Here is a 27,904-nt window from a genome sequence, read left to right on the forward strand (position 1 = left end):
AGAGCTAGGGGACACCAGGGTAGGAGTAGAGCTAGGAGACACCAGGGTAGGGGTAGAGCTAGGGGACACCAGGGTAGGGGTAGAGTTGGGTGACACCAGGGTAGGGGTAGAGCTAGGGGACACCAGGGTAGGGGTAGAGCTAGGGGACACCAGGGTAGGGGTAGAGTTGGGTGACACCAGGGTAGGGGTAGAGCTAGGGGACACCAGGGTAGGGGTAGAGTTGGGTGACACCAGGGTAGGGGTAGAGTTGGGGGACACCAGGGTAGGGGTAGAGTTGGGTGACACCAGGGTAGGGGTAGAGTTGGGGGACACCAGGGTAGGGGTAGAGTTGGGGGACACCAGGGTAGGGGTAGAGCTAGGGGACACCAGGGTAGGGGTAGAGTTGGGTGACACCAGGGTAGGGGTAGAGTTGGGTGACACCAGGGTAGGGGTAGAGTTGGGGGACACCAGGGTAGGGGTAGAGCTAGGGGACACCAGGGTAGGGGTAGAGTTGGGTGACACCAGGGTAGGGGTGGAGTTGGGTGACACCAGGGTAGGGGTAGAGTTGGGTGACACCAGGGTAGGGGTAGAGCTAGGGGACACCAGGGTAGGAGTAGAGCTAGGAGACACCAGGGTAGCGGTAGAGCTAGGGGACACCAGGGTAGGGGTAGAGTTGGGTGACACCAGGGTAGGGGTAGAGCTAGGGGACACCAGGGTAGGGGTAGAGCTAGGGGACACCAGGGTAGGGGTAGAGTTGGGTGACACCAGGGTAGGGGTAGAGCTAGGGGACACCAGGGTAGGGGTAGAGTTGGGTGACACCAGGGTAGGGGTAGAGTTGGGGGAGACCAGGGTAGGGGTAGAGTTGGGTGACACCAGGGTAGGGGTAGAGTTGGGGGACACCAGGGTAGGGGTAGAGTTGGGGGACACCAGGGTAGGGGTAGAGCTAGGGGACACCAGGGTAGGGGTAGAGTTGGGTGACACCAGGGTAGGGGTAGAGTTGGGTGACACCAGGGTAGGGGTAGAGTTGGGGGACACCAGGGTAGGGGTAGAGCTAGGGGACACCAGGGTAGGGGTAGAGTTGGGTGACACCAGGGTAGGGGTAGAGTTGGGGGACACCAGGGTAGGGGTAGAGCTAGGGGACACCAGGGTAGGGGTAGAGCTAGGGGACACCAGGGTAGGGGTAGAGTTGGGGGACACCAGGGTAGGGGTAGAGTTGGGGGACACCAGGGTAGGGGTAGAGCTAGGGGACACCAGGGTAGGGGTAGAGCTAGGGGACACCAGGGTAGGGGTAGAGCTAGGGGACACGAGGGTAGGGGTAGAGTTGGGTGACACCAGGGTAGGGGTAGAGTTGGGGGACACCAGGGTAGAGACAGGGGTAGGTACAGTGGTAGGGACAGGGGTACACGAGGAGTGGGTGAAGAGGTAAACACAGCGGTAGCGACCACAGCCCTGCTCGCTACAGGCTCCAACGCGCTCGGTGAGGGGGGGGGGGGTGTGGAGTTGTTGGCCGTGGAGGCGGCGGTCGAGAGGGCCGCAGAGAAGGGGGACCCCGCGGGGAGAGTGCGGGAGCTCGAGGGGGTCCGGTGGGTAGAGGGCGGGGGGCGCGACGACTCCGAGGGAGGGGAAGCCGAGGACCGCCTCGGCCGTCCATCCTCGTCCGCTCACCCGCCGTCCGCCATCTTCCCGCCTTACGTCACCACAACAGCCGGTCACGTGACGATGCACGCTCGTCACGTGCCCTTCCCCAGCCCAGCCCCCCCCACCGCTTCCCATCGACCGTCCATAGGCAGCTGCCGTGATCGATCCACTGCTGGATGGAGCCCCCACATCCAACAATCATCCCGCCACCGTCGGCCGCGATGCTGCGATGAAAGAATTGTCGCGTGAGCGCCTCCGGGCGCTATCGGGCGGACACTGAATTCGTGGCGGTCTTTCGGGCCCAATGCGATTAGGTCGTTGGATGGTTTAAAGTGGGGATGGCGAAGTTAAATGTGTGTCGTAATGCCCTCCTCCTCCTCCTGCGCGCTGATGATGGTGATTGCAATTATAGCCGAAACGTCGTGCCAATGTGTTGCGAGATTGCTGTCCAGCATAGCGGCGCCGCTGCTGAAGGGGAATATTGGGGCCGTCCATAAATGACGTCACGCACCTAGGTGGGGGGGGGGGGTCAGAAGTTTGTGACGATGTGTGACGAGGGGGGGGGGGTTGGGAAATGTGACGTCACCTCAAAATGCGCAACTTTAAATAAATATAGACAACACGTTCTACTTAATTAAATAGACTTTTTAATAAATGTTTTCTGCTACACCATCAGAGTGCAGCGCCACATTAAATACGCACTACAATAACAATAGCTTAAAGCGACTTGAAGCATTTTTTTATTTTGGGGGGGGGGGGGGCAGACCTTTGTGACGTCATATTTGAGGGGGGTCTCACTCTTTGTGACGCCGTGACGATGGACGGCCCCATATACGCTGTAGCAGGTTTGTTCACGCGACCAGCTATATGAACCTGCTGTCGTGTCGGCTGGAAGGAGGGTTCGCGACACACATTTTACTTATAGGCGGTCTGATCCAACAAAATACATTGAGTCGTGAGAGACCGCGTCCCGCCAATCGCTTCATCGTCTGTGTCATTGTCCAAGTTTGATCCCAAACTAAACTAAAACTTGTTCAAATAAAGATTAAAACTTGTTTATTTTACCAGGTCGGGCCCACTGAAATATATAGTGGGGGGTTTTTCAGAAGCAACCTGGCCACAAATGATAGCTAAACTTAGTGGCTTATCCTCAATGCGGACATTTATAGCAGCCGAATAATCTAAACGCGTGATGTAGATTCTAAATGTGCAGGAGAAAATCTACGCGCCAAGGGCCGGGGATCGAACCCCCAGCGGGACCTCCTGTATACCTGGCGAGGTTGTTAACATCTTACCACCTCTAGACTCAGGCTCTCCCCCACAATGTCAGCATCTCTCACATCTCGCACCTGCGCGAGCCGATTTCATTGCTCCGTCTCCCCGGTGGAGGGTCCGCTAAGGCGCGTTCATCCTTCGGCTCTCGCTCCATCGTCTCGAGCCCAAGGCCACTTAGTCGATGATGTTCGATGATGGCTCTAACCCAGGGGTCGGTAAACTGCTGCTCTTTGGCTGCCCCGTTGCGGGCAGCCGTTGTAAACATAAATACATTTTAAACACGTCAAGATAATTGATTAAAGGTGGCAGGGAAATGGGGTTCACTATGGAATGTCTTGGTGACAACAAAATGGACAACAGTCAAACTGTATTGTTAAAGAATAACTAAGCGGAGGGGAGGGGCGGAGCCAGGGGGGTGACAGGGTAGACAATTGTCACCCCCGAAAAAAAATCAAAAATCGAAAATGTGAAACATTCTGCGTGTAAGTGTACGACACTCGGTCTGTCGGACTCCGTGCAACTGCATCGTCAGAGTGTGTCGCCAACCGATGGCGTCTATCTTATTGGTTCTTTCGGTAAAGTCACGTAGAATGGAAATAATAAAATAATAAAAAATAAAATAATAAAATTCTACGTGACTTTACCGAAAGAACCAAGAAGATGAATCCCTGCAGTCACGAAAGCTTTAAATCGATGGCGCCTAGTTCAACAGCCTGACTCTCTAATCATTCTTGATATTAACATTTGTTGAATGTCACCCCGGCCTGAAATCCTGGCTCCGCCCCTGAGCGGAGGGGAGGAGGGGGTGCTAAATAGAATCCGTTTATTCCATCACATATTTTGTTTATTTAAATCAGCGTTTGTTTGTCACGTGCTGTACACCCACTGCCGCCGTGTCTGTGTTTGTGTACAAGTAGCTCTGCGTGTGATGCGGCTCTGTAACTATTTTGGTCTTCTTGGCAGCATCGCCGACCCCCGCTCTAACCTGTGCGCGTTCTCTAATCCGCGTCTTCCTCTTCACGCCTCGAAGTCTCATTCCGAGCTTGCGCCTCTGCTCGCTTCTCTGCGCGCTGCTCAGTTTTTTATTCCGCTTTTTCTTGGCCAATCTCCGTGTTTTGGGGGGGGGGGGGGGGCCCGTTGCCGTTGATGATCGGTCACCGATTGAAAACGGCGTCCCTCTCGACGCACCGCTGGTACCGCGGTGCCTTGTATTGTCAAACAAAAACAACACTCAACGCATTCGTCAATAACACTGACTTACAAGGCAACGTATATAACAATATACGACGTTTCGGGCAATGGCCCTTTTTCACAGCACATTATTTTTCTTCATATAACATCGACTTTCAAGTTCAGCTTCCTAAAAGCGCTTTAACCCGCCTCTTTGCCGTCTCGATCCCGATCCGCCCGTAAAGATTGCCTTAGACGCTCTCTTGTGCTCTTGCAGCTGTGTTCCTTCAACACCATTCTTCGCTGCGGTGCGTATCAGTTAACAATGAGGCAATCAAATATGCCACTCAATTAACGTGTCAATTTGTTGGTGTGTTAATCTGCTCAAATTTGCAGTCGCCAATCGGTAAATTAACGGAGCAATGTGTCAATTAGCAATCAGATGATGATGCACTCCGGTTAAACGTATTGGCCGTGGCTCAATCGGTTTTAATAACGGCTCCATTAGTAACGGATCAATCAGCTAATCATGTGTTAATTACAGGAACAGCTTAATTAGCGCAGGCGAGAGTTAACACTGGCTCCGCTATAACTTTCAATGCTCTAATTAACAATGCTTCAGCCCAGAGAAACAACGCCTCCATCACATCGTGGCGCTCTACCACCGAAAATGAAACCTGGGACACCACACTTCAGCCATGGCATTAGGTGATAGCAAGCCTAGTGATGAAACACTCGCTCCAACCCTTGCAAACTAGATAACTCTACCCCCCAACACTAGCCCTAACCTTTACAAACTAGCCAACTCTACCCCAACACTCGCCCTAACCCTTACAAACTAGCCAACTCTACCCTTACACTCGTCCTAACCCTTACAAACTAGCCAACTCTACCCCATCACTCGCTCTAACTCTTACAAACTAGCCAACTCTACCCCAACACTCGCCCTAACCCTTACAAACTAGCCAACTCTACCCCATCACTCGCCCTAACCCTTACAAACTAGCCAACTCTACCCCATCACTCGCCCTAACCCTTACAAACTAGCCAACTCTACCCCAAAACTCGCTCTAACCCTTACAAACTAGCCAACTCTACCCCATCACTCGCCCTAACCCTTACAAACTAGCCAACTCTACCCCAACACTCGCTCTAACCCTTACAAACTAGCCAACTCTACCCCAACACTCGCTCTAACCCTTACAAACTAGCCAACTCTACCCCATCACTCGCCCTAACCCTTACAAACTAGCCAACTCTACCCCAACACTCGCTCTAACCCTTACAAACTAGCCAACTCTACCCCAACACTCGCTCTAACCCTTACAAACTAGCCAACTCTACCCCAACACTCGCTCTAACTCTTACAAACTAGCCAACTCTACCCCAACACTCGCCCTAACCCTTACAAACTAGCCAACTCTACCCCATCACTCGCCCTAACCCTTACAAACTAGCCAACTCTACCCCAACACTCGTCCTAACCCTTACAAACTAGCCAACTCTACCCCAACACTCGCCCTAACCCTTACAAACTAACCAACTCTACCCCAACACTCGTCCTAACCCTAACAAACTAACCAACTCTACCCCAACACTCGTCCTAACCCTTACAAACTAGCCAACTCTACCCCATCACTCGCTCTAACTCTTACAAACTAGCCAACTCTACCCCATCACTCGCCCTAACCCTTACAAACTAGCCAACTCTACCCCAACACTCACTCTAACCTTTACAAACTAGCCAACTCTACCCCATCACTCGCCCTAACCCTTACAAACTAGCCAACTCTACCCCAGCACTCGCCCTAACTATTTTCATTTCACATTGTACGTACTCATAAAGCATTTAACTGGCCATCACGGCCAGTGCATTCATTAAATAAGTGTCATGTTATTGCCCTTTGTGGCAGTCTTTGCTAATTTCATTCGAACAAAGCCCGTCCATTGTTAATTGTTAACCATTACTCTCGGTGCTTCATCAAAGTCAGGAGTGCCATGGTGTTTCGCGTTCGCCAGGTCGTGGTGTGCTGCGCTGCACGTGGCAGCCTGCAGTAATCCAGCGGTGTGGAGGAAGCGAGGGTCGGTGGTGGATCGAGCAAAATGTTGCGAATTCCCCGTGGGCGTCGAAGAGGTGCCATAGACCGGCTTGCCAGAAGACGGCACAGCAGAAACAAATGGTGTGCTCCACCTGTTCCGACTGTGTGGGACAGAGCTGGGTTCGGCAACCAGAATAACAAGCAGAGCCATTTTCTTTCAATGCACGTGGTGAATACGAGACGGCGGTGGTCCTTGAAAGATAAATGTCACGGAGCAGTCCTTAAAGGGCCGCATGCGGCTCCGGAGCCGCAGTTAGCTAACCACCGGGATAGAGTGTTTCCCCCTCCCTTGCATGCGCGGGGATTCTCCAGGTGCTGCGACTTCCTCCCAGGTTTAAGCACTCGTGCATTGGCATATATATTGAGAACCGCAGAGCTTGGGCAATTGTTGGCGCTGGCTCACCGCACAGCTACATTGTCTGTCGTTCCTCGTGCCTCCCGACCCATTGTCTCTAAACGAGCGTGAGTGAATACTCTGCAGCGCTTTATACATTTAAAGTATTACTTCTTTGCCTGTTACGCATGGTACATAAAGCCACGTGGCAGGATACCGTTCGTATACCCGGGTGGATCAGGTATTGACTGCGGAGCAGTTGTGGGACCTTTCAGAAGGAAGAGGCGATGCAATGCGATAGCCTCATCAACATTGGCTGTTGATGGCCTGTTCATGACGTCATGCATGTCATCATAGAGAAATTAATTTAAGTAGATACGTTTAATTTAATGTCTTCATTAATACACAGGTTTGTTTCGACACACCACAATGTCAGCGAGCCTCTGCGAGGTTACTTTCAACTCTCGAGTGTTTGCTCAGCGAAGTTGCCACAATCGCAGGTAGGCATCTCATTAAAATTGGTTTAGGAGTAAGAACCCTATCTTACGGGGTCAGAGACAAGGATTTGCACTCTAGCAGTGATACTATTAATACACATTCTACTATAGATACAGCATTATTATTATTACTATGCATATTACAACTTTTCAATATATGTAGAGCTTAATTTCTCGATATTTTCCAGTTTGCTGCTGGACTGGATGTGGCACATCACCAGTAGCCACAGCCATAGCGAGAGCTATACAGGATGCGGTGGTGCTGAGTGTGAACATATTTTATTGCGTAACCAACCTAGACAGATACGAATGATTTTAATCCCTGGCCATGTCACATATAACACTGATAACATATATGGCATGGTCACAGATGTCTACTGGACAACTGTGAAAAGAGCGTTAAAGCCCATCGGATTATTCTGATATATATTGAAAAAAGTGTAATACATTATAACCAATAACCTCACCTTTATAATAGCTCGCCCTACCTGTTATTTTACGCTGTACTACTCTTGCCAGTTGGGATGGCCAAGATTTAGAGTGACAATGAAATGAATGCGAATCGATGGGTCGTTCCGTGCCTACTACAAACCCTGCGGGGCATACGCGCACGCGCACCCCGAAGTATGCGGCATCACGGGCATCCGTGCGGCTGGGGCACGGAGCCCACGGCGCAGTAGTGGAGACGCCAGAACTCGGCGATAGCCCTCGCCAGCACGGGGCAGAACGCCTCGCAGCCCTCGCTGCTCCGCACCGCCTTGGGCATCTCCACCTGCAGCGCGTCGACCGTGCTGCCGTAGCGCGACCCGTGCGTCTGGGTGATGTAGCCGCCGCTGAAGTATCCTCCGCCGTTGGGACCCGGGTGAGACGGCGAAGGCACGGCGGGGTACGCCCCGTCGCCCTCCCGCTCGATCGTTCCCCCGAGGCTCTGGGCACCTCGGAGCAGGAGCTCGAAGCTCACGTCGTGGCTGGCTTGCACCTTCCCGGCCAGGTGGCGGATCGACGAGTCGTCTGGCCCGAAGGCGGAGGCGTCCAGGCTCTTCCCCGAGATGGTGTAGCCTATCTCCACCCAGCCCTCGGTGTGTACCTGCCCATGCAGGTCCACGATGAGACCCACGCCAATGGAGCCCTTGGCTCGTTCGATGAAATTCATGAAGTCGTCCCACGCCTCCTCAGCGAACGAGTTCCCGAAACTCGCCTCGTCCCGATCCCTATTGGCGTCCAGCTTGATCCGGTGCAGGTTGTTGATGACGACGTGCGGGTGGAATCCCGTGAGGGTATTGAGATGCTCTGCGAGTTTCATGGCAACCTTGGAGCAGCAAAGCACGTGCCGTTAGATTCGAGGGACATTTCGCATCTCCACTCGCCCACGATACATCGTCCTCGTGAGATATCAGAAGCTAAGCGGGGTTGAGCATGGTAAGTACTTGAGTGAGAGATTGCCTGGGAGCAGCAGGTGTTAGGGGCTGAGGTGGATAGGGGATGGCGTGCAGCAATAGGTTATTGAATACATCTGCGCACAGATTTGAATGTCATCCCTTTCAGATTCATGAGTTTTCTCTGGGTACTCTGGCTTCTTTCCATGCCACTCAATGAATTTGGAAGGGCCGTCTTGGAAAAATCTAAGACCATAGACTTACCAGAGAACTCGGTTTAATAACAGGTTGTTTAAATATGGAGTCAAACCCACGTTTTGATTAGTACCATCTTTGAGTACTCCAACCCCTGAGCCACCCAGCCACCACGACACTCGTTTAATTCTATAGATCGCACTGTGCACACCTGTTGCACCTCCGATTAGCACGGTTGGCTACGTACGGCGCGAAAGAAGTTCAAAATACACACACACACCACGAAGATCACTCTTAATCCGGGACAGACACTTCACCTCCAGTGTGTAGAGGTCCTTCGATGTCGAGACGTCGCATCGATTTGGATCCGCAGCCAGGCCGGGCGGGCAGGTGTGCTGGAAGACACAGACAGAGGCCGTGGGGTCCCAGCATCCGGCTGTTCGGTCTGGGATTGCGCTCGGCTTGAGGGAGCCTCCATGCGGCACTGTGAGGATCAGGCTCAGGTTGCCGGCGTGGTACTCGGTGTAGTTGTAGCGACCGAACTGGACGGTGGCGGTGGTGCCACCGAAGAGCAGGCATGCCACTAGCAGCAGCAGCAGCAGTGACATTTCTGTGGAAGTTAAGAAGCCGGGACGAAATTGTAAGGCGATAATCGGACCCCAACTTATAAATAACACGTTGGTGCGCGTAGTATTAAATTCGCTTTTTCGCTTCATTTGGAGGGTATGACACGCGTTGTGCACACGGTATAATATTTGACATGAAAACCAGAATATTGGCTTATCCGTCAGCTCGCGGTCCTTCTGGACCAGTGTTTTACAGCAGAATTAGTTTGAGCACCAAATTAGAGGTTGGTATTGCTCTGTGGATTATATTCGGTAGCGCAAGGCCCGTTCAACAAATCGTAAACTTAAAGGTTGACCGGGTGGCTCAGAAGTCATGACACTGAGCTGACACCACTGAGAACATGGGTTCGATTCCAGGCAGGTGCCCGTGATTAAACCACGTTCTAAAGCACAGTGAGTTGATCGTCTCAGCCCGGTCACCAATGTCTGCACACAAAAAATAATGGCATTGAATTCGGTTCTGCGCCGAACGGCTTCGGCAATTTATGGAATATGGTGAAGCCGTTCGGTACTCGGGGCTGCAGATATTTCCTCAGACAGCCATTAAATACGATTAAAATGAAACTCGGCACGTCCTTCCTATGGCGAGAAGAAACCTCCCTTCCATGCAGGGAGAATAATGGAATGCTCGGTAAAGAGTTAAATAACTTCAAGTGTGCAAACTGCGCTGGCCGCGGTGAACGAAAGCACAGGATCACTCACGGTTGGTGCGCGTCGCGTAAAACAATTCAAAGCAGTAAAAACGCGAGGCAGTTCGACCAATATCCTCGGATTGTCGCGGTATTATAACCAAGGTTCCAGCTTATATTCTCGACACAATTCCCTATTGATCCATCATCCACTGTCCAATTGCCAATATCGTCCAGTGACAAGCATCGCAAGGGGGCTGTTAACGATCGGTGCTGTAAATCGAAGGAATTGATTCGTGAGACGTGGACACATTAATTATGATAATGAAAAGGTGTGTCACGTCCAAATAAGGTCACCCTGGGCGTGTGCTTGCCCATTTAATAAGTTATGGAACAAGAATCTGTGCTCAGAAGTGACGCCGATGAAAAGCCAAGGTCGGACGCATGCTGACACCCATGCGTTTGTGGGGTTGCACTCACAACAACACCCGCAGCCATTCGCCACGAAGTGGCGGTGACGTCCCACGGTGCCTGCACTCACAAAGACAAGACAAAGATCCCCCGTGTAGCCTTAACAGACTGTAGGGGCAAGTGTTGTCAGCGAGCACCTACGAAGGCCGGAACGGCGCACGAGGGGGTGGGTGGTCAGCACCACGCCCGACCACCTTTGTCTCACCAGTGGCTCATTTGAGGCTGAGTCGATCTAGGGGGGACGCACAGGACCATTTCATAGAATAGTGTTGGCCGTGAGCGGGAATCGAACTCGGGTGGCCTGTTTCGTAGCGCAGCGCGCTAACCGCTGCACCACCGCTCCCCACACAGCAACATACAGACATGCACACACATACGCCCCAAATGTACACACACACAACGTGCAAACACACTGAACATACACAAATATAGTACAAGCGTGTGGTCTGGCATGATTTGGTGGGTTTGAGCATGGGGTCTAGCATGGTGGTGAGCATAGGTAGTTCGAGCATGGGGTTCAATCACGAGATGGAGCATAAGTTGTTTTTATGTTGCAGCTTTGTAGTCGACGCGACAATTCATAAGCAGCTCCGAGGAAATCGATGCTTTCCATTGAATGGTCATCGTCCGCTCATTGCTTCCCATTGGCTGGAGTTGGCCCAACATGTTTTCCTTTTAAATCGACAGGTTCAGGGTTACGAATATAAATATAGCTCGCTCTACAAGGACTTCAAACGTACAAGTGCACTTTTTCCCACCGAGAATAAAAACACCGCGTCAGGGTTTTGCCCCTCGTCATCCCTGCACATTGACATTGGCGGTGCTTTTATCAATCCACTGCTGGACGAGGGCCTCCCCAAGCCGTGCGTCGTCGTGGTGGGGGTTGACCATGTCCCCACGCTTGGCCAGTGTTGCTTGAAGGTAGAGAGAGCGTAGACGTGGGTAGGTAGGTGGGGGGGATAGAAGTAGAGTACAACAATGGATTTAGTTTTTTTGCCGCACTGCCCTCTGGCTGACTGCCACGTAGCGCAACCGCCCGCACAGCACGCGGCTGGCTGTAGGTCGATGTAGCCCTCAAAGGCGTGGGACACATCCAAGCAGACGTTGCGAGAGCTGAAATAGCCACTATTCTTAAAAATGCTAAGAAACCCATTAGTAACATCAGCAAAAATGATCGCTCTGGACTCGCGAATTTAAAAAAACAGAAGTGATATAGTCATCCTCTCAGCCGATAAAGGCAACGCTACTGTAATTATGGATAAAGATTCATACAACATCCAGAATCTGCTCAACGATGGAAGTTACTCAAAGATTAAAAATGACCCTACCAATAGCCTAGCGATAAAAACCAACAAGATCATCACAAGTTCGACCTCCCTAATCAACCCAACTAAACGTCCCTCCCTAAAACCTTCTGCTGCAAGACCCCCTAGATTCTATGGTCTTCCCAAGATTCATAAAGAAGGCACCCCACTACGACCCATCGTATCCACGACCAACTCCCCTACCTATAGACTGGCCCGTTTTCTGTCAGATACCTTGCTGCCTTTCACTGGCAAGACCGCCTCAGCAGTACTTAACTCAGCCCAATTGGTCTCTATGGTCAAAGACGTTGTACTGTCCCCTGACGATATCCTTGTCAGCTTCGATGTGGTCTCTTTGTTCACCAAGGCCCCAGTACCTGATACCATTGCAATAATTGAAAATTTGGTCCAACATGGACTAGACCCCGATACACCTGCACTGGTTAGGCACTGCCTCAACAATACCTACTTTACTTGGAATGGCTCCTTCTACAAACAAAATGAGGGTACCCTCATGGGATCCCCCTTGTCACCAGTGATAGCCAATATTTTCATGGAGAAATTTGAATCAGACGCCATCCAGACTTCCACCCTCAAACATTCCCTGTGGAAGAGATATGTGGATGACACTTTCGTCATTTGGCCACATGGCCTCCCAGCTCTGAACCTTTTCCTACACCACATCAATTCCAGACATCCCGCCATCAAATTCACCATGGAGGTGGAGAAAGATGGCAAGCTACCATTCTTGGATGTTCTGTTTGAGAGGAAACCTGATGGCTCATTTGGGCATTCTGTCTACGAATAGAACCAAAGAGTATGGCTGTAGTACACCCACAGAGGCGAGCACGGACACAGTCGCGCAATGCCATGGCCATCGGTAGTCATTTACAACCTCCACTGCTACGAAGCATAAACCGAAGCCCAATTCAAAGAGTCGGGAGCCATAGTCTGAAAACTTCGATAAATGCAAGAACGCCGAGACTTCCCACCCCCATCATCGATCCCCCCTCAGCCCCAACTGCCTCCCGAACAAACCGGATTACGAACCGTTCGTAGTAGCCGCTGCGAACATATCCTGGCTTTAACCACCCTCAAGCGCAGCTGGTTCCCGGCATCAACAGAACACTGGCATGGCGATTATTTTGACCTCTCAATCTCCTCCGACAGTTTGGCGTCGCGGCTTCCTGCTGCAGTCGACCAAAATCACCAGACGCAGGTTCTGCCGCATGCCCAATCGACGCTGTGCTCAGTCACCCAACTGTCGGGATACAATTCGCTGGTGGCCACAAGTCGCAAGATAATCGTGAACACCGCCCTCCATCAAGGCTCGGCACTCGCACCACGCCTGTCGTGTACATTCATCGCGGACATTCACATCGGAGGCATATTTCTGCGGCTGGAGACTCCGACAAAAAGTTTTCCCAAAAAACACTACCACGAGCGCTTTCCAATTGAACAATCGTGCACAGCAAGGCACCACCCCTGACGTGCACTTCCGTGGTAACTCTTGAACAGACTGGCGCACGCAAGGATCGAACCACGCATCTGCACGCGCCTCGTACTCCGGTGGTAGCGACTCATTCCGAGAGTTCCCACTCTCAGCCAGCCTGGCAACGCGTGCGAAATGAAGCCCTGGCGACGGTGGTGGTGGTGGTGGTTAGACCGTAAGAGCGGTGTTTGGAGGTCACGCTGGTGGCGCGTGTCAACAACGCCGACTCTTGAACGATCTGGGAGGGGAGGGGAGGCGAGGGGGGGAAGTGATGGCGAGATGTAGCAGCATCGAAGGAAGGCCAAGGGCCGGGAGGACCTCTTGACCTTGACACGTGGCGAGCTTGTTGGCAGCCCTTCACAGCTGGGACGCACGCGGACCGAGCGGAGGAGGCGCTCGCGCGGGCACCCGAGCCGAGCGAGGGACGTGGAGAGTTGACTGCGAGTCTCGGGGTCTGCGACCGCGAGTCTCGGGGACTGCGATTGCAAGTCAGTCTCGGGGTCTGCGACTGTGAGTCTCGGGGTCTGCGATCGCGAGTCTCGGGGACTGCGACTGTGAGTCTCGGGGTCTGTGACTGCGAGTCTCTGGGTCTGCGACTGTGAGTCTCGGGGTCTGCGACTGTGAGTCTCGGGGTCTGTGACTGCGAGTCTCCGGGTCTGCGACTGTGAGTCTCGGGGTCTGCGACTGTGAGTCTCGGGGTCTGCGATCGCGAGTCTCCGGGTCTGCGACTGTGAGTCTCGGGGTCTGCGATCGCGAGTCTCGGGGTCTGCGACTGTGAGCCTCGGGGTCTGCGGCTGCGAGTCTCGTGGGCGTGCACGCGCAAGGGGCGAGCTCGGGCACTTCGCGGGTGCGCGCGGCGAGCTACGCGCTGACGCTTAATTAGAGAGAGCGGGGGCATCAAAGGGGAGCGAGCGGGCTGGTGGCTGCGGTGCGCCAGATAACAGCCGAGGCGTTGCGTGGCTCTCAGAGAATTAATTAAACCTTATAAATTGCGTTGACGCGGGATGCATACGAACAAAAAGCCCCCCCCCCCCCCACCGCCACAACGCTCGGGCTCTTGTGTAAAATGCCAACGCACGGCGGGGGGGGGGGGGACACTCGACCGCATTGGTTTGAACGTTATTATTGTTGTTTAAAATTGGTGCGGATCGTAATCAAAGGCGGCGGTGGACACATGGCGACACTCGCTCGCCGGTAATCAACGGCAATAAGTCTTGCGAGGATTCGTGCTCATCGCTTTGAAATTCCTCGCGTGCGGAACAATACTCAGGGCTACACGCACGGGGTGCCCTCCCGGTGATGTGCCCCCGACGGTGTGGGCGAAAGGTCACTTGAAGGAAAATCAGTGGTAGTTCTGTGATACCCCGCGCGTGAGATCCGAACCGATGCATCGTCTCGTGACATGTTGGCTACGTGCGCACCTCCGACGAGCACGGTTGGCTACGTACGGTGCGTAAGAAGTTTGGCATAGATACACTAAATTTGGTTTTAATTCTACAAAAAAATAAAAAAACTCTGGAGGATTAAAAAGGAGCATTTTCATTTGATTTCTACGCGATGGGCATCTTCTGTAGCAGGACACGTGGTAAAGTGCGGCGCCCATCGCGTGTGGTGGATAAGAGATCACTCAGAAGTCTTTTTGTGATATCGCCTTCAAAGATTGCAGTTTAATTTCTGTTCAATGGAAATGCGTTCGTCGCATGCCGTGGCACTGATAGCACAATTGGAATAAAATTAAGACAAAACAAATTTTCCAAAGTCACTTTCAATTGTTTGTTGGATCCACTAATCTGGTGATATAAATGAAGCTATGCCTCATTTCAAACTTTACCAAGTTAAGATTTTTTTTACCGAATTTCATTTAAAAATTGCTACCGCGTCTGATTCTATATCATGGGGGGGGGGAGTGTCTCCCGTGTAAGAAGGGGGCTCGTGGTCCCGTTGGACTCTCACCTGACGTTAAAATAAAGGTCACCCTCGGTCTGAAGGCACGGAGGGACTCGATTACAAGCGCTAAGCCGGCGTCTTTAATGGCAAACCCGGCTCGCGCCGCGGAGTCTCAAAGACCCGCATTTGCGGCACGCGTAATGATCCCGCCCATTCCTTTAGCACCGATAAGCTTAGCCCGAGTTAAATTGTTTTCAAGATCCGGTAATCACACCTCTCGTGATTTCACCCCCGAGTCATTACGGGGAGGCGAATAATGTGCACCGCAGGCGCGCGGTGACGAGTCGCGCGGCGCGGGAACGTCGTTCCCAACAGGGCCGAGGCAGCGCAAGCTCTCCTGCTACGTCCGCACTGTATGCACGTTGAACTTCTTTTGCACCGTATGTAGCCAAACGTGGTAAATCGGAGGTGCAGGGGAAGAACTAACAAAACACAAAAAACGCAGTTCTAAAGAAATTCGCTTTCAAAAAGCGCATCGCTCCAGTGCCTTCAGAAGATTGGAAGAGCGTTCCAGACGGCCGCAGGGCGCAATGCGGTGAGCGTCTTTGTTCGATGGCTTGGCCAAAGGCCGCTGCTGCGAGGATGACCACCGGAGTTGGCGTGATGGTTTATGCTTCTCGACGAGATCAGCGAGGTGTTGAGGTTCACTTGTGGCAAGCCACTTTGTGCGTGTAATGAGTGCGACCGTCATAATGTATTCGTTCGGCAACCGGAAAACCAATGGAGCTCGGCGTTATTGGACGGACATTGTCGGATGACATGTGCCAAAAAAAAACCACACACGGGAGAGTGGCCTCTGTGGCCGAGGAAAGGCCTTTTGTGTTCCAGCATCGCTCTGTGTATGTGAAGCTGACACTCGGTGAGCCACTCGGTGAGCCACTCGGTGAGCCACGCAGATTCCGTGGGCTTGGTACCGTCCTGGCTCACTCCCCACTCCCAAGGGAAAGCGATGATAATCATACAAGCAAAGGATTGCACCGTAGGCCGTACACGAGGGGTAGCAATGCTCTGCGAGAGCGCCAGATGGATTCTTCATCTCGTTACACAGACACCGATAGAGCAATTGATAAAGAAAAATAATTGGGGATATGACTCAAAGGAAATTTAATGAAAAAAATGTTGTTGCATGGTGGGAATTATTATAAATACCGGTGGCTTGCAGAAGCCTTCATCCAGCAGTGTATAGATCATGGCTGGTGGTGGCGATAGGCGAACATGTAGCACAATAGCCCTTCTTTTGAGGAGAAGACATTTTTGCTCAAGAATAGCGAGGCCACTCCACATAAGGGGTATTGCCCAACACTTGATGTATTTTCCTGTTGTAATAACAATTTGGATTTAATGCGACTGCATCACAGGACGTTTACAGAATGCCAGAAAAAAATGGTATTTGTTTTAAAAAAAGTCCCCAAGTTACTCTCAGACTCACCACAGACGAGGGGCAATCCTCCACAAGCAAAATGGAGGCCAGGCAAGAGCTAGGAGACAACGCCGGGACAAGACCATCAACTGGGGAAAAAATAAAACTCTCAACAAATGAAATATATAAAACTATCATGGAGAGGAGCATGGAAAATGGAGTTGGGTTTTGGCAGCAGTAACATTTAGCGCTCTGCTGCCTGACCCGCAGGGAGGGGAGGAAGCACACAACGGTAACGCGACCGCCAACCCGATGGCGGTGTTGATGAGCAAAGTGCCGTGTGTAGCCCGCTGCCTGCGCACCACTGCCAACGCAGCTCCCTGCATGTGGACGCGGTAGAACACGGGCCTCCTCATCGTCATCACCACCACCATCATCATCACCACGATCCATGGGCAGACAGCCCGTAGTAGGTGTCCGCCCGCACATGTTATCATGTGTCTCCACTTTCCTCTCTGGCTTGTGCCAATATGCTCACATAATTACTATTTCTCTGCTTAGCGACAGCATAAACTCGAACAAGTACAATGCCACGGCATCATTTTATTCAACTACGAAAAATATTAGGCAGACAGTTCTTTCTGTACACGTATAACAATTTATAGAGATATCCCCCCCCCCACCCAAGTCATAAAATACAGGAACGCTTGCAGTACCACGTAAGACCACAGCATAACAGGTAAGGGTCATTGTAACTGCTGAGATTAAACAAAAATCTTTATTAGAAACCTACCATTCCCCGACCCCTCGAGTTATTTAAAGATGCTCTCACTGTGGCCCAGCCATTCAGTCAAAAGTATCTCTTGTCTCTTCTTCACCATCTCATTTGTATTGTTTTTTTGTCAAATTTTTACATTATCATCGCATTAGCCTAAATCAAACATTATACGGTGCTTACATCGTGAACAATCGATGATTATACGCGTTATTTCATACGTATATATCGTGAGCGTACAAATTCATCGTAATCAATTAATCGATTCATCGCTCCTTGCCGACATCTCTCCCAACTCAACTGGCTCCCATCAGCCAGCACAACAGGCATTGTGAGTCGCTGTGTAGGGGATGCACAACCATTTCACAGAGTGTTACTAGATTCACGGACGTTTTTGAGGTGTACTTGTGCAAACTATGAACATCTGGGCGTTGGAGAAAACGACAGCCCATCATCCCGCCGGAGTTGATCAAATAAGCACCAATTTGCGGGAAGTCAATAGTGGCTGACCTTCGGACAGACTCGCCCCCACCAGAGGATTGTGGAGTTCTCACTGCCAACAAGTGCAGATTTGGCCCAAGCAGGGAGACATCGGAGAAAGCCATCGTTACATTCGTCACTCTACATGGTGCTGGCAGAAACTACAATGAACATCTAAGTGGCACTGCCACCACAAGCAGTTACGGAACCGAGTTGTGAATCTCTTGTTGGGCGTACTGAGTCTGAGTACTGAGTCCACCGTGCCAAACAAATGCGTGGAGGCTACATCAGCCCTCTGTGCCGTACAATAATTCAGTAGTTGAATTTGAAGGATCAGAGCTTCCAAACGCCACCGCGTCTGAAGGCGCTACCTCGATGGGGTTCTCAGAGTGCAGCGGTCGCAGCAACACGCGGCCACTGCTGTCATAAATGCGAACTAAATAAACTATTTTTTTTATTTTAGTAGGTAAGGCCCACTGAGCTATATAGATTATTTTCAAAAAGCGGCCTGGCTATCACAAATGATATCCCAACGAAGTGGCTAATTATCACATGCACATTTATAGCAGCAGCCAAAATACTCTGAATGCGCATTGTTTCTAAATGTGGAGGGAAAAACCTGAGGACCCGGAGAAAAATCCACGCGACCACGGGGACATCATGCAAACTCCAAATATACAGCAGGCATTGTCAGGGTCAGGATCGAACCAACGACCTCCTGTATACCAGGCGAGGTAGTTAACACCTCGCCTCCGTGGCGCCCCAATAAGGCGGCTCATGTGGGAGGTGTAGTTCAAGCGGAGAGTAGTGATCTACTTTCGAGAGAAAGGCGCTGAGGCTGCCGGGATTAAAACCAAACGGTCGTGCTGTGCACGAGGACGCGACGTCAGGGTGTTGGGCTGCTCTCCCCTTCCCTAGCTCACTCCTCCCCATTCCCTCCCGTTTCCTCGACTTCGCCTGCACCCCGAGACGGTTTGTTACACTACGGGTGAATAGCAAAATGCAAGTTGTTATTATTCCCGTCGTCGGTGTAAGTCGACCACGCTATGGGACTAAAAGAGAGACGCCGGATAAGAACCCTCGGCACTTCTCACACTTGCGGCCGTGCCAACTCGCTCGCCGAAGACCGACCGTGCGGGCGGGCGTCAAGAAAAGAAAGAGGGGGGGGGGGGGTGGGGATCGGGCCGCCACGCTCGGCCTCGTTACATCTTCATCAAGAAGCAGCAGCGTGGGCGATGGGCGGGCAGGCACGCCGCCTCCCTACAGGTCACCTAAGGGCCTCAGGCCCACGAGGCAGGAGACGCCGGTGCCCCCAAGGCCACAGTAGCCTCCCGGGTTCTTGTGCAGGTACTGCTGGTGGTAGTCCTCTGCGTAGTAGAACGGTCCGGACATCTGGATCTCCGTGGTGATCTGGCCAAAGCCGGAAGCTGTCAGCATCTGGGGACGCAAAAGGGGGGAATTGCAATATTGCATTGTGACATTTATAACAAACAAAAAAATCGGTTTATTATCTCTATAACTTGCCATGCTAAGTCAAATGAGGCTTTATTATCATTGGCATCTCACCATTGTCGTCCGTTTGCCGCAAAGGTAAAGAAAGGTACAGGTGCAGCCCCGCAATTACCCGTTCATACGGCTGCTGGTGGAAGGGCCCCCACGAGAGGCAGCTATCGTACACAGCGGCCGGACGTCTTAGAAGACGTGGGAGTACCTACGCGTTACCCCACCACACCTGACCTGCCGATCAGCTGACTGCTGAACCCCTTTTCTTTCTACCTCTGGATGGACTGAGGTGGGGGGGGCCGGGGGGCGGAGGATGAAAAACAAAAATTGCGCCCATCGTCTCAACTGCCATGCCTGGAGATAGAACGAACCGGCGACATCTGGATTGCAAGTCCGGTGAACTGCACTTCGTCCCTGGGCCAGAGAAGGAAAAAAAACTGCTAACCCCACCCAAGGTAGCAAAATCTTTCGTCGAAACCCATTTTGTGTGTACGGCTAATAAGAGTGAATTACACGACTGCCAACGCATTTCAAGCGGCGACTGGGTCACATTTTGAAATTCGAAACGTTCACGCAACGCCAGCTCGGGTGGTTAACGACGGGAAGGGAACAACGATCTGGTTTGGGGCTCGTGGATGGAATAGTGAACGGCACCGTGGGCCAAACCGTGGCAGCACCGCATCCATTCTAGATTTGAAGTTTTCGTGACTGCAAGGATCCATATTCTTTGGTTCTTTCGATAAAAAAAATATATATTTTTTTTCACCTACGTGACTTTACCGAAAGAACCAAAGGATAAAGCACCGCATCCGTTCCATTTGGACGGCGAACAGCCTAGAAAATGGCCACACGTTGGAGGTGGCACAGAGCGAGACGCGGAGGCCTGGGCCCCAGGACTCCCTCCACCAGGGGTCTCGCTCGAGCCAAGCGCCGGGCGCCCCCTTCGCTCTTGGCAAGCAGCCGATTTGCACGGCCTCAGGAAAAGCCAAACCCCTACTAACCTACGCTCGTTTTACACCACAGTTTACTGACTGAAGCCCCCCCCCCCCCTTCTGCGTGTTAGACTCTAGGGGGCTCTGTGCTCCCAGCTAACGGCTGGGCAGGTGCTGAAGCCATTATCGGAATGTTGCGGCTGCTGTTGGCATTTCTTATTCGTATCCACCCCCGCCCGTCCTTCTGCACACTCCACACGCACACACCGCCCGACACACCCCACACCACACACACATCACCCCCCACACACACACGTCACCCTACACACACATCACCCCCCACACACACACATCACCCCCCACATACACACATCACCCCCCACACACACACACATCACCCCCCACACACACACATCACCCCCCACACACACACACATCACACACACACACACATCACCCCCCACACACACACACATCACCCCCCACACACACACACATCACACACACATCACACACACACATCACACACACACACATCACCCCCCACACACACACCACCCTGCACACACTCCGCTGCGAATGAAGCGAACGCTCTTTGTCTCTGTGGCAGCAATTTGCATCGCGTCCGCGAGCCTCCCTCGGCCTCTGCCACCCACCGGCCCCGCAGCTCCGGCAGCAGGAGAAGGAATTCCCTTACACGCGTTCGATCCGTCGAGAGCGGACGGGGACGAAACGGGGACGTAGAGGAAGCCTTTGTTGATGGAGGGGGGGGGGATTGGGGGGGGGGGGCTGCGGGTGTCGGAATCCATTTTGCAGCGGCGATGGCCTCAGTCTCTCGCGGAGTCAGCGATTCCGTAACGGGTCTCACCCAGAGGTCCTCAACAATCACTGCCTCCAACACCCCCCCCCCCCGTCACCGCCCCCCCCCTCCACCACAACCACCATCAGCAGGCCAGGCTACGCTTTGGGAGCAACCCAAACACATCGATGCGTTTTCACGTCCACGCTGGGACCACAGCTCGCTACGCGCGTATCTCCAGACAGCGCTTGTATCGGCTGCGCATTAGCCATCTGCATTGGGGTACTCTTATTATTATTTATTATTATTCCTTTGTTGAATGCCGGTGCCACGCGTCGGTATATAAAGGTGCGCGCACGACGATGGCGGTGGGACGCCAGACGCGATGCGATTTCAACGGGTGATCAATTCCTCTTGGCGTGGCGCGCGTGCAACCCGGGGCCGTGGGCGACGCGTGGCCGGCGTCTGGCGCCGGCGTGAAGGGTGCAAGGCGTGCTTCGCGTTGTGCAGAGTTTCGCCGGTGCCAGGCAAACGAGAGACATTATTCTGGGACCGGCATCAGGCAAATGTCACCGTCCGACATCGCTCGCGGGCACCGGCAATGGGCAGATGCGGAGCGTAGCGCCGTCGAAAGATACGGCGCGGTGTAAAGCTGAAAGAGGCTGGGAAGAAGAAGAAGAAAAAAAACCACGAATTTGGCCACCAGATTTGGTTAATTATTCATATGGACGATACGAGAAAAAACTGTTTCCATTTTGCTGCAAGACAACAATAAATCACGCACACAGGCAGGCAGGCAGGCTTGTGACCACACAATGACAAAGATCCCCCTTATAGCATCTAACAGACTGTTGGGGGCAAGTGTTGTTTGCGAGCACCTACAAAGGCCGGCACGGCGCACGAGAGGGTGGTGTGGTCGTTGCCACTCCCAGCCCCGTCTCTGTCGAGTGCTCATGTTTACCACACCGCAGCGCCAGTTAGACTTAGTTAAGGCTGAGTCTACATAGGGTAGGCACACGACTGCTTCATATATTCTCCTACTATATCAGATCTCGGGTCGCCGGGCTCTGCGCGCAGTGCGCTAACCACTGCACCGCCACTGCCCACAGTACACACAACACGTTGAGAGACACACACACATACAATGGCACACATCAAGATTGATAACACACTCACATAGACGTACACATAGCCTTACAACAATGCAGCCTCACAGATGTATGCACTGACATATGTATAGGTCTAATATACGGGATTCACATACACATATACATAAGACAAAAAAATACAAATATCCTAGACTCTTGGGGCAAGTGCTATTAGCAAGCAACTATGAAGGCCAGCACAGCACACGAGGGGGTGGGTGGTCAGCACCACGCCCGGCCACCTTTGTCTCCCCAGTGGCGATGTTTAAACACCGCACCAGGTTCTCATTTGAGGCTGAGTCGACCTATGGGAGGCTCAGGACCGGTTCAAATAATCGTCACTGGTAGTGGCCGTGAGCGGGAATCGAACCCAGGTCACCGGGTTCATACTGCAGCGCGCTAACCGCTACACTATCGCTCCCCACGCATACACACATAAACACAAACACACATAAGCACATACACACGTGCTGATCACACGTACGGGTGTATGCAGACTCGTATAAAACATCGACTCGCACGCGTACAAACTCCACGCATGTATGAACACTCGCAAATGTAAACACTCACTTACAGACTGGCCATTCTACGTGGACAAAACGCTCACCAATTTTCGGACCGTGCATATTTTGCTCCATGAACGGGGGGGGGGGGGGGGGGGTTGGGCTGCCGGACAGCCCTTGTCGTCATTGTCGCTTCTGCAGTGCGGTCAAATCCGCCGATGGAAAGGCTCAAATTGAATGGAAATTGCGAGCACTCGCGAGGACGGCAAGCGGTCGGTCGAATGTTTCCAACGAGCACGCCACCGCGTCGCTCGCTCACTCACTTTCCCACCGGCAAACACCACCATCATCATCATCATCCTCCCGCCTGTTCGCCCGCCCGCTCGCTCGCCCGCCCGCCCGCCCGCCCGCACCAAGGTGACCTCTAAAGCAGACTGGGGGGGCGGTGGACACCCCGGCTCTGCGCCGCCACCGCGCTTGTGTTACGCAACGGCACGGCCCGCAAGGCAATAAAGACAAAGACGCACACACGGTGTGGTAGCCACACAATGACTGTAGGGGCAAGTGCCGACACGGCACACGAGGGGGTGGGTGGCCAGCACCACGCCCGGCTGCCTTTGTTTCCCTCGTGACAATGGTTGCACACCGCACCAGGTACTCATTTGAGGCTGAGTCGCCCTTGGGTAGGACTAGAACCGCTTCAGATAATCGTCAGCAGGGAGTGTGTTGTTTTTCCTTGCAGCGAGTGATAAATCTGTGCTCAAAAATAAAACGCAAGTGCAATGCATGAGCAGTATTTGTCCCATTCTTTTAAAACCAATTTTTTTATTTTAGTATAAAACATATGTACTAGTGAAACACGTCTGGTGGTTTCGATTGTTGCCATTTTACTGTGCATTTCAACTTGAAAAGAATTGCACACAAAAAGAAAATACCGGTGTGCACTGCAGTGTTCCGGCGAGACTCGTGCGACTCTTGATGCTGTTACTGTTGTTGCTGTTCCAACACGTGGATACATAATGACAACAATGTGCACAGCATTCATCACGAAAGACAGATTGTTGGGGCAAGTGCTGTTAGCGAGCAGCACCGATGAAGGCCGGCACGGCACACGAGGGGGTGGGTGGCCAGCACCACGCCCGGCCGCCTTTGTCTCCCCAGTGGTGACGTTTTACACATTTACCACCACCACCACGACGACGGGCGGATAGCCTGCACGCGTGACCCACCGGGGCAGGTCACGCAAACACAAGGCGGCGACGCGACGGTCGTGGCAAGTGCCGTGGGGGGACGGCTGTGATTACGACTCCAGATTCCGAGGCCATCAATGCGACATCAGCATAAGCCGATAGTTAACGCAGACGCCGAGGCCGAGGCGATAACCAACAGTATATACCGTGGAGAGAGAATACCAAATCGCTGCACGTCTCTCGCACTGCGGTAGATTTAAACATCGCGCCAAGCTGCGCGGTGATAACGCACGTGTGTGTGTGAGTGCGTGCGTGCACGTGTGTGTGTGCGTGCACGTGTGTGCGTGATAACGCACGTGTGTGTGTGTGCGTGCGTGCACGTGTGTGTGTGTGCGTGCACGTGTGTGTGTGTGCGTGCGTGCACGTGTGTGTGTGTGTGTGATAACGCACGTGTGTGTGTGCGTGCACGTGTGTGTGTGTGTGTGCGTGATAATGCGTGTGCGTGATAACGCACGTGCGTGTGTGTGCGTGCGTGCACGTGTGTGTGTGTGCGTGCACGTGTGTGTGTGCGTGCGTGCGTGCACGTGTGTGTGCGTGCGTGCGTGCGTGCACGGGCGAAAGCGTCCGGGAACAAAGACCGGGGCGGCGAGTGAGAGTCCGCATTGCTGCGCCGGTGTGTACAGAAACCCTCCCTCCCCACAGCCATACACTGCTGGGGGGGGGCGTGCTCTGTTAGTGAGCACCTATTAAGGGTCAGGGTGGGCCACACGAGTGGGGTGTGGTGCCAGCATCACCACGCCGAGCCACCTTCGTGTCCACGGGCGCTGGTTGACTGCGCGACGCGAACTCATTTAAGGCTGAGTCGACCGAGGAGAGGCTGTTGGGGTAAGGTGTCGCTGGGCGAGGATGATGGGGGTGGCGTGGCCAGTAGCACCACCCGTGCACGCACGCACATGCACGCACGCACGCACACGCACGTACACACACGCACACGCACGCACACGCACGCACGCACACGCATGCACATGCACGCACGCACATGCACGCACGCACACGCACGCACGCACGCGCACGCATGCGCACGCATGCACATGCACGCACGCACACGCACGCACACGCACGCGCACGCAGACAGAAAGGCACGGGTTCTGGTTAGGGTTAAAGGCACGCGCAGGGGATTTGAACGTAATGAGAATAGATGCACAGTCGGCTGCCATCAGTGGACGAGCGGTGGTCAAGCTTGAAGCGAATGAAGATTATCTCAGGGGGAGGAGAGAGATGCAGGGAGATGCAGGGAGATGGAGGGAGATGGAGGGAGACAGAGTGAGATGCATCAGAGATGGAGTGAGATGCAGGGAGTTGGAGGGAGATGCAGGGAGGAAGAGGAGGAGCCCGGAGACGCAGGGAAACGGCGTGACGCATGGTCAATGGCGCTCACAATGGAGGAGCACCAAGAGAGAGCGAGAGGGACTAAGAGAGCGGGAAGAGACTCGACCGAGGGGATGAGCAGGACGCCGCATTCCTACGTGGCTCAACCGTGCCCGGCACAGAGCCCACACGCTGACCACGTCCACACGCTGACCACGTCCACACGCTGACCACGTCCACACGCTGACCACGTCCACACGCTGACCACGTCCACACGCAGAGACGGCGGCGTGGGAGAGCCATCGCAGGGCTCTGCCTAGCAGTCACTCTCACAACGAGACACGCGACCATCCACCCACTATCTACCACCTACCACCCTCTAGCATGCCCAGACACTGCACACGATCCAGCCATTCCAGCAGTCAATGAAGCCAACCAGCCACTCAATCCACTCGGGCACCCAACCACGCAGCCTACCTAGCCACCCACCCATCCATACAGCCAATCAGCCACCAAGTCAACCACCTATCCAGCCACTTAAGTCATTGATGTACCCAGCCATCCAACCACACAGACATCCCAAGTGCCACTCCACCAATAAAGTGAAATAACATCTTTGTTTAAAAAAAAACATACATATCAGCGTGTGTCATCCCACATTCTCAAATTCAATACATGTCAGAACACTTTCTTCCTAATTATTTTGCGCAAACTCTCATGCGGTGTCAATTTTGGTCAGAGGCTTCGTTTTGTTAAGGCAATTAATTGATGGAATGCGGTCACGATTCACCCAAAAAGTAAAACTCCACCGTGAGCGTGCGGGTCTTTGTGCGTAGGTGGGCTTCGCGCGAGGACGCAGCATGCGGCGGAGTGGTGCCACGCAAAACCTGCGATTAGCGCGCAACAAAAATAACCGCCACCCACCCCCCCCGCCCGCCGCCGCCGCCTCACAAAGAAAGCAGTTTGCATGCCGCATGCCCCCCGGCTCGAATCGGAACAGCCCGTCCTCTCGCCCGCGTTAAAGCTATTAGAGGCGCGCGTGCGGGCAGCGGCAAGCCGATTAAAGGATGTGTCCGCGGGAACGCCGGCCGCCACCGCTCGCACGTGCCGCCCCACGTGAGACCGGGTGGCACGGGCTGGCTGGCGCTCGGCGCGCGTGTGCGCTCGCGCGACGGCACCCAACGAGGGTACGGGCCGATCGATATTTTTCAATTCTGCGGAGGATGAGTAGCGCCCCCCCCCCCACCCCTGCCGCCCCCCTCCCCGACCCCCGGCCCTCTCGCCCGCCAGCCCCCCGCTCGCCCGCTCGCCCGTCCGTTCGCCACCGGATGCCGTCCCGCACACCCCCCGCCCGCCCCCCCCCGCCGCCCAGCGAAGGAGAGGAAGCGTCCTCGCGTTATTATCTGGGAACTTCACAATGGGGAGAGCGCTCATGCATAATTGATGGTTGCCGGCTCTAATCTCAGCCATAACTGGGGAGTCGTGTCCGGTCCCACGACGAGACAGAAATACCGAGCGCGGGGAAAAGAAAAAAAAACGCTGTGCCAGAATCTGAGCCCGACGGAGTGATCACGTGTGCGTGCGCGTGCGCGTGATCTCGCAGGTGCACGTGTGCTTCGATCAGAGTCCTCCAGCAGCGACGCGTTGGCTGAAATCGATTCTTTCTTGTGCTCAGGCTACATGCGTCGGACCGCGAGCGTGCGAATCGATCGTTCACGGTGTTCGCAAATTACATTTGAATATTCCGATCGGGTTAATGGGGAAGGGGGGGGGTGGCAGCGGGAGGGATAACGGTGTACAAACGGGACGCAAAATGAGACGAGACAAAGGTGATGAACAATTTTATCGATTTTTGAATCGATCGCAGCCCAGAAAACCGCGAGACGAGATGTAAGGCGCTCCCGCCTGCATTGCCGAGGCGATTGCGAGTCCGGTGAATGCAAATCCCTCGAACCCCGATGACAATTACGGCAAAGCTACATCCACATGAATCGTTACATCACGCCTCCGGGATGCGGCGTCCCGCTCTGTGAATTTCTACTTTTGATGTAAACAATGAACAAGAAGAAAAAAAACTCTTTCGAGGTTTGTTGTCGTTGCCCACAGCGGAGCGTGTGGACCCAACAAGCGGCAAATAAACAAATAGGTTCGGTCGCCCCCCCCCGCCCCCCCGTTCGAGCCTCGACCGACGCACTCCAGCGCGGGCGCCGGCCCCTGGGGGCCAGGAGGGGACTGCCGCAGGGGCAACGGTCGCAAAGTGTGGGCTACCACAAAGGCCGCAGCTTGTGCCATCCTCCTCCGTGCTAATAACGCCTCCCGTCCTCCCTCTCCCCTCTAACCTCGAGGCACGCTCACCATTAGCGCTCAACGCGGCACACGAGGGGGGGGGGGGGGGGGGGTTGGGGGTGGGGGGGCGCCGCCGACGACGACGACGACGACGACGACGACGACGTGGAGCGAGCGAGGGCGAGCGAGCGGACAGATGGGCCGCCCGTGTCAGGTCTGATCAGCTCATCCATCACGTCAGCACCGCCACGAGCGAGCGGGGGAGGGGGGCGGGGGGGGGGGGGCTGGCGGAACGTGGGGGGCACGCGGGCGGGGTGGGGGGAGAGGCGCCGCTCGCCATTAAGCGCTGCCTCCGATTCGCACGAAGGGACGATCGGCACCGCAGCACCGCCGGCGCCGCTGGCGCCGCGCTCGCCGGAGCGGCCGCGGCGGTAAAACGTTTCCCGCTCCTCCTGCTGTTTCTCCTCCTCCTGCTGCTGCCGCTGCGGCTGCCGAGGGTCTCGCGATCGTGCCGTGGCCCGGCCCTTCGCC

The 27,904-nt window shown here is 53.8% G+C and overlaps 3 protein-coding genes across 11 annotated transcripts in view; all 3 read right to left on the bottom strand.

Moving 5' to 3' along the window:
- The window catches only part of BSDC1 (BSD domain containing 1), a 46,863-nt gene extending 44,746 nt beyond the window's left edge, over positions 1-2,117 (bottom strand). Inside the window, exon 1 of one of the 4 annotated variants that reach the window (XM_076072278.1) lies at positions 1,645-2,117. In XM_076072278.1, coding sequence (XP_075928393.1) covers positions 1,645-1,658 — 14 coding nt within the window. In that variant the 5' untranslated portion in view covers positions 1,659-2,117. The remainder of the gene's footprint in view (positions 1-1,644) is intronic. The other 3 variants (XM_076072280.1, XM_076072281.1, XM_076072284.1) reach the window with 3 other exon arrangements.
- A 254-nt stretch (positions 2,118-2,371) lies between these two features.
- On the bottom strand, positions 2,372-16,843 carry LOC142930166 (uncharacterized). The gene is made up of 3 exons (XM_076072292.1): positions 9,892-16,843; positions 8,881-9,173; positions 2,372-8,301 (listed from the first exon to the last, which is right to left on the bottom strand). Exons 2-3 carry the CDS (start codon positions 9,169-9,171, stop codon positions 7,627-7,629), a joined length of 966 nt encoding a protein of 321 aa, XP_075928407.1. The 5' UTR covers positions 9,172-9,173; positions 9,892-16,843; the 3' UTR covers positions 2,372-7,626.
- A 132-nt stretch (positions 16,844-16,975) lies between these two features.
- Positions 16,976-27,904, bottom strand: part of MSRA (methionine sulfoxide reductase A) — a 108,499-nt gene continuing 97,570 nt past the window's right edge. For all 6 annotated transcript variants that reach the window (XM_076072297.1, XM_076072294.1, XM_076072308.1 and 3 more), the window contains one exon: positions 16,976-19,084. In XM_076072297.1, coding sequence (XP_075928412.1) covers positions 18,908-19,084 — 177 coding nt within the window. In that variant the 3' untranslated portion in view covers positions 16,976-18,907. The remainder of the gene's footprint in view (positions 19,085-27,904) is intronic.

The sequence above is a fragment of the Petromyzon marinus genome, chromosome 3 (genome assembly GCF_048934315.1).
Source record: "Petromyzon marinus isolate PM22_M1 ecotype Great Lakes invasive population chromosome 3, UKy_Petmar_22M1.pri1.0, whole genome shotgun sequence".
Taxonomy (NCBI): Eukaryota; Metazoa; Chordata; class Hyperoartia; order Petromyzontiformes; family Petromyzontidae; genus Petromyzon; species Petromyzon marinus.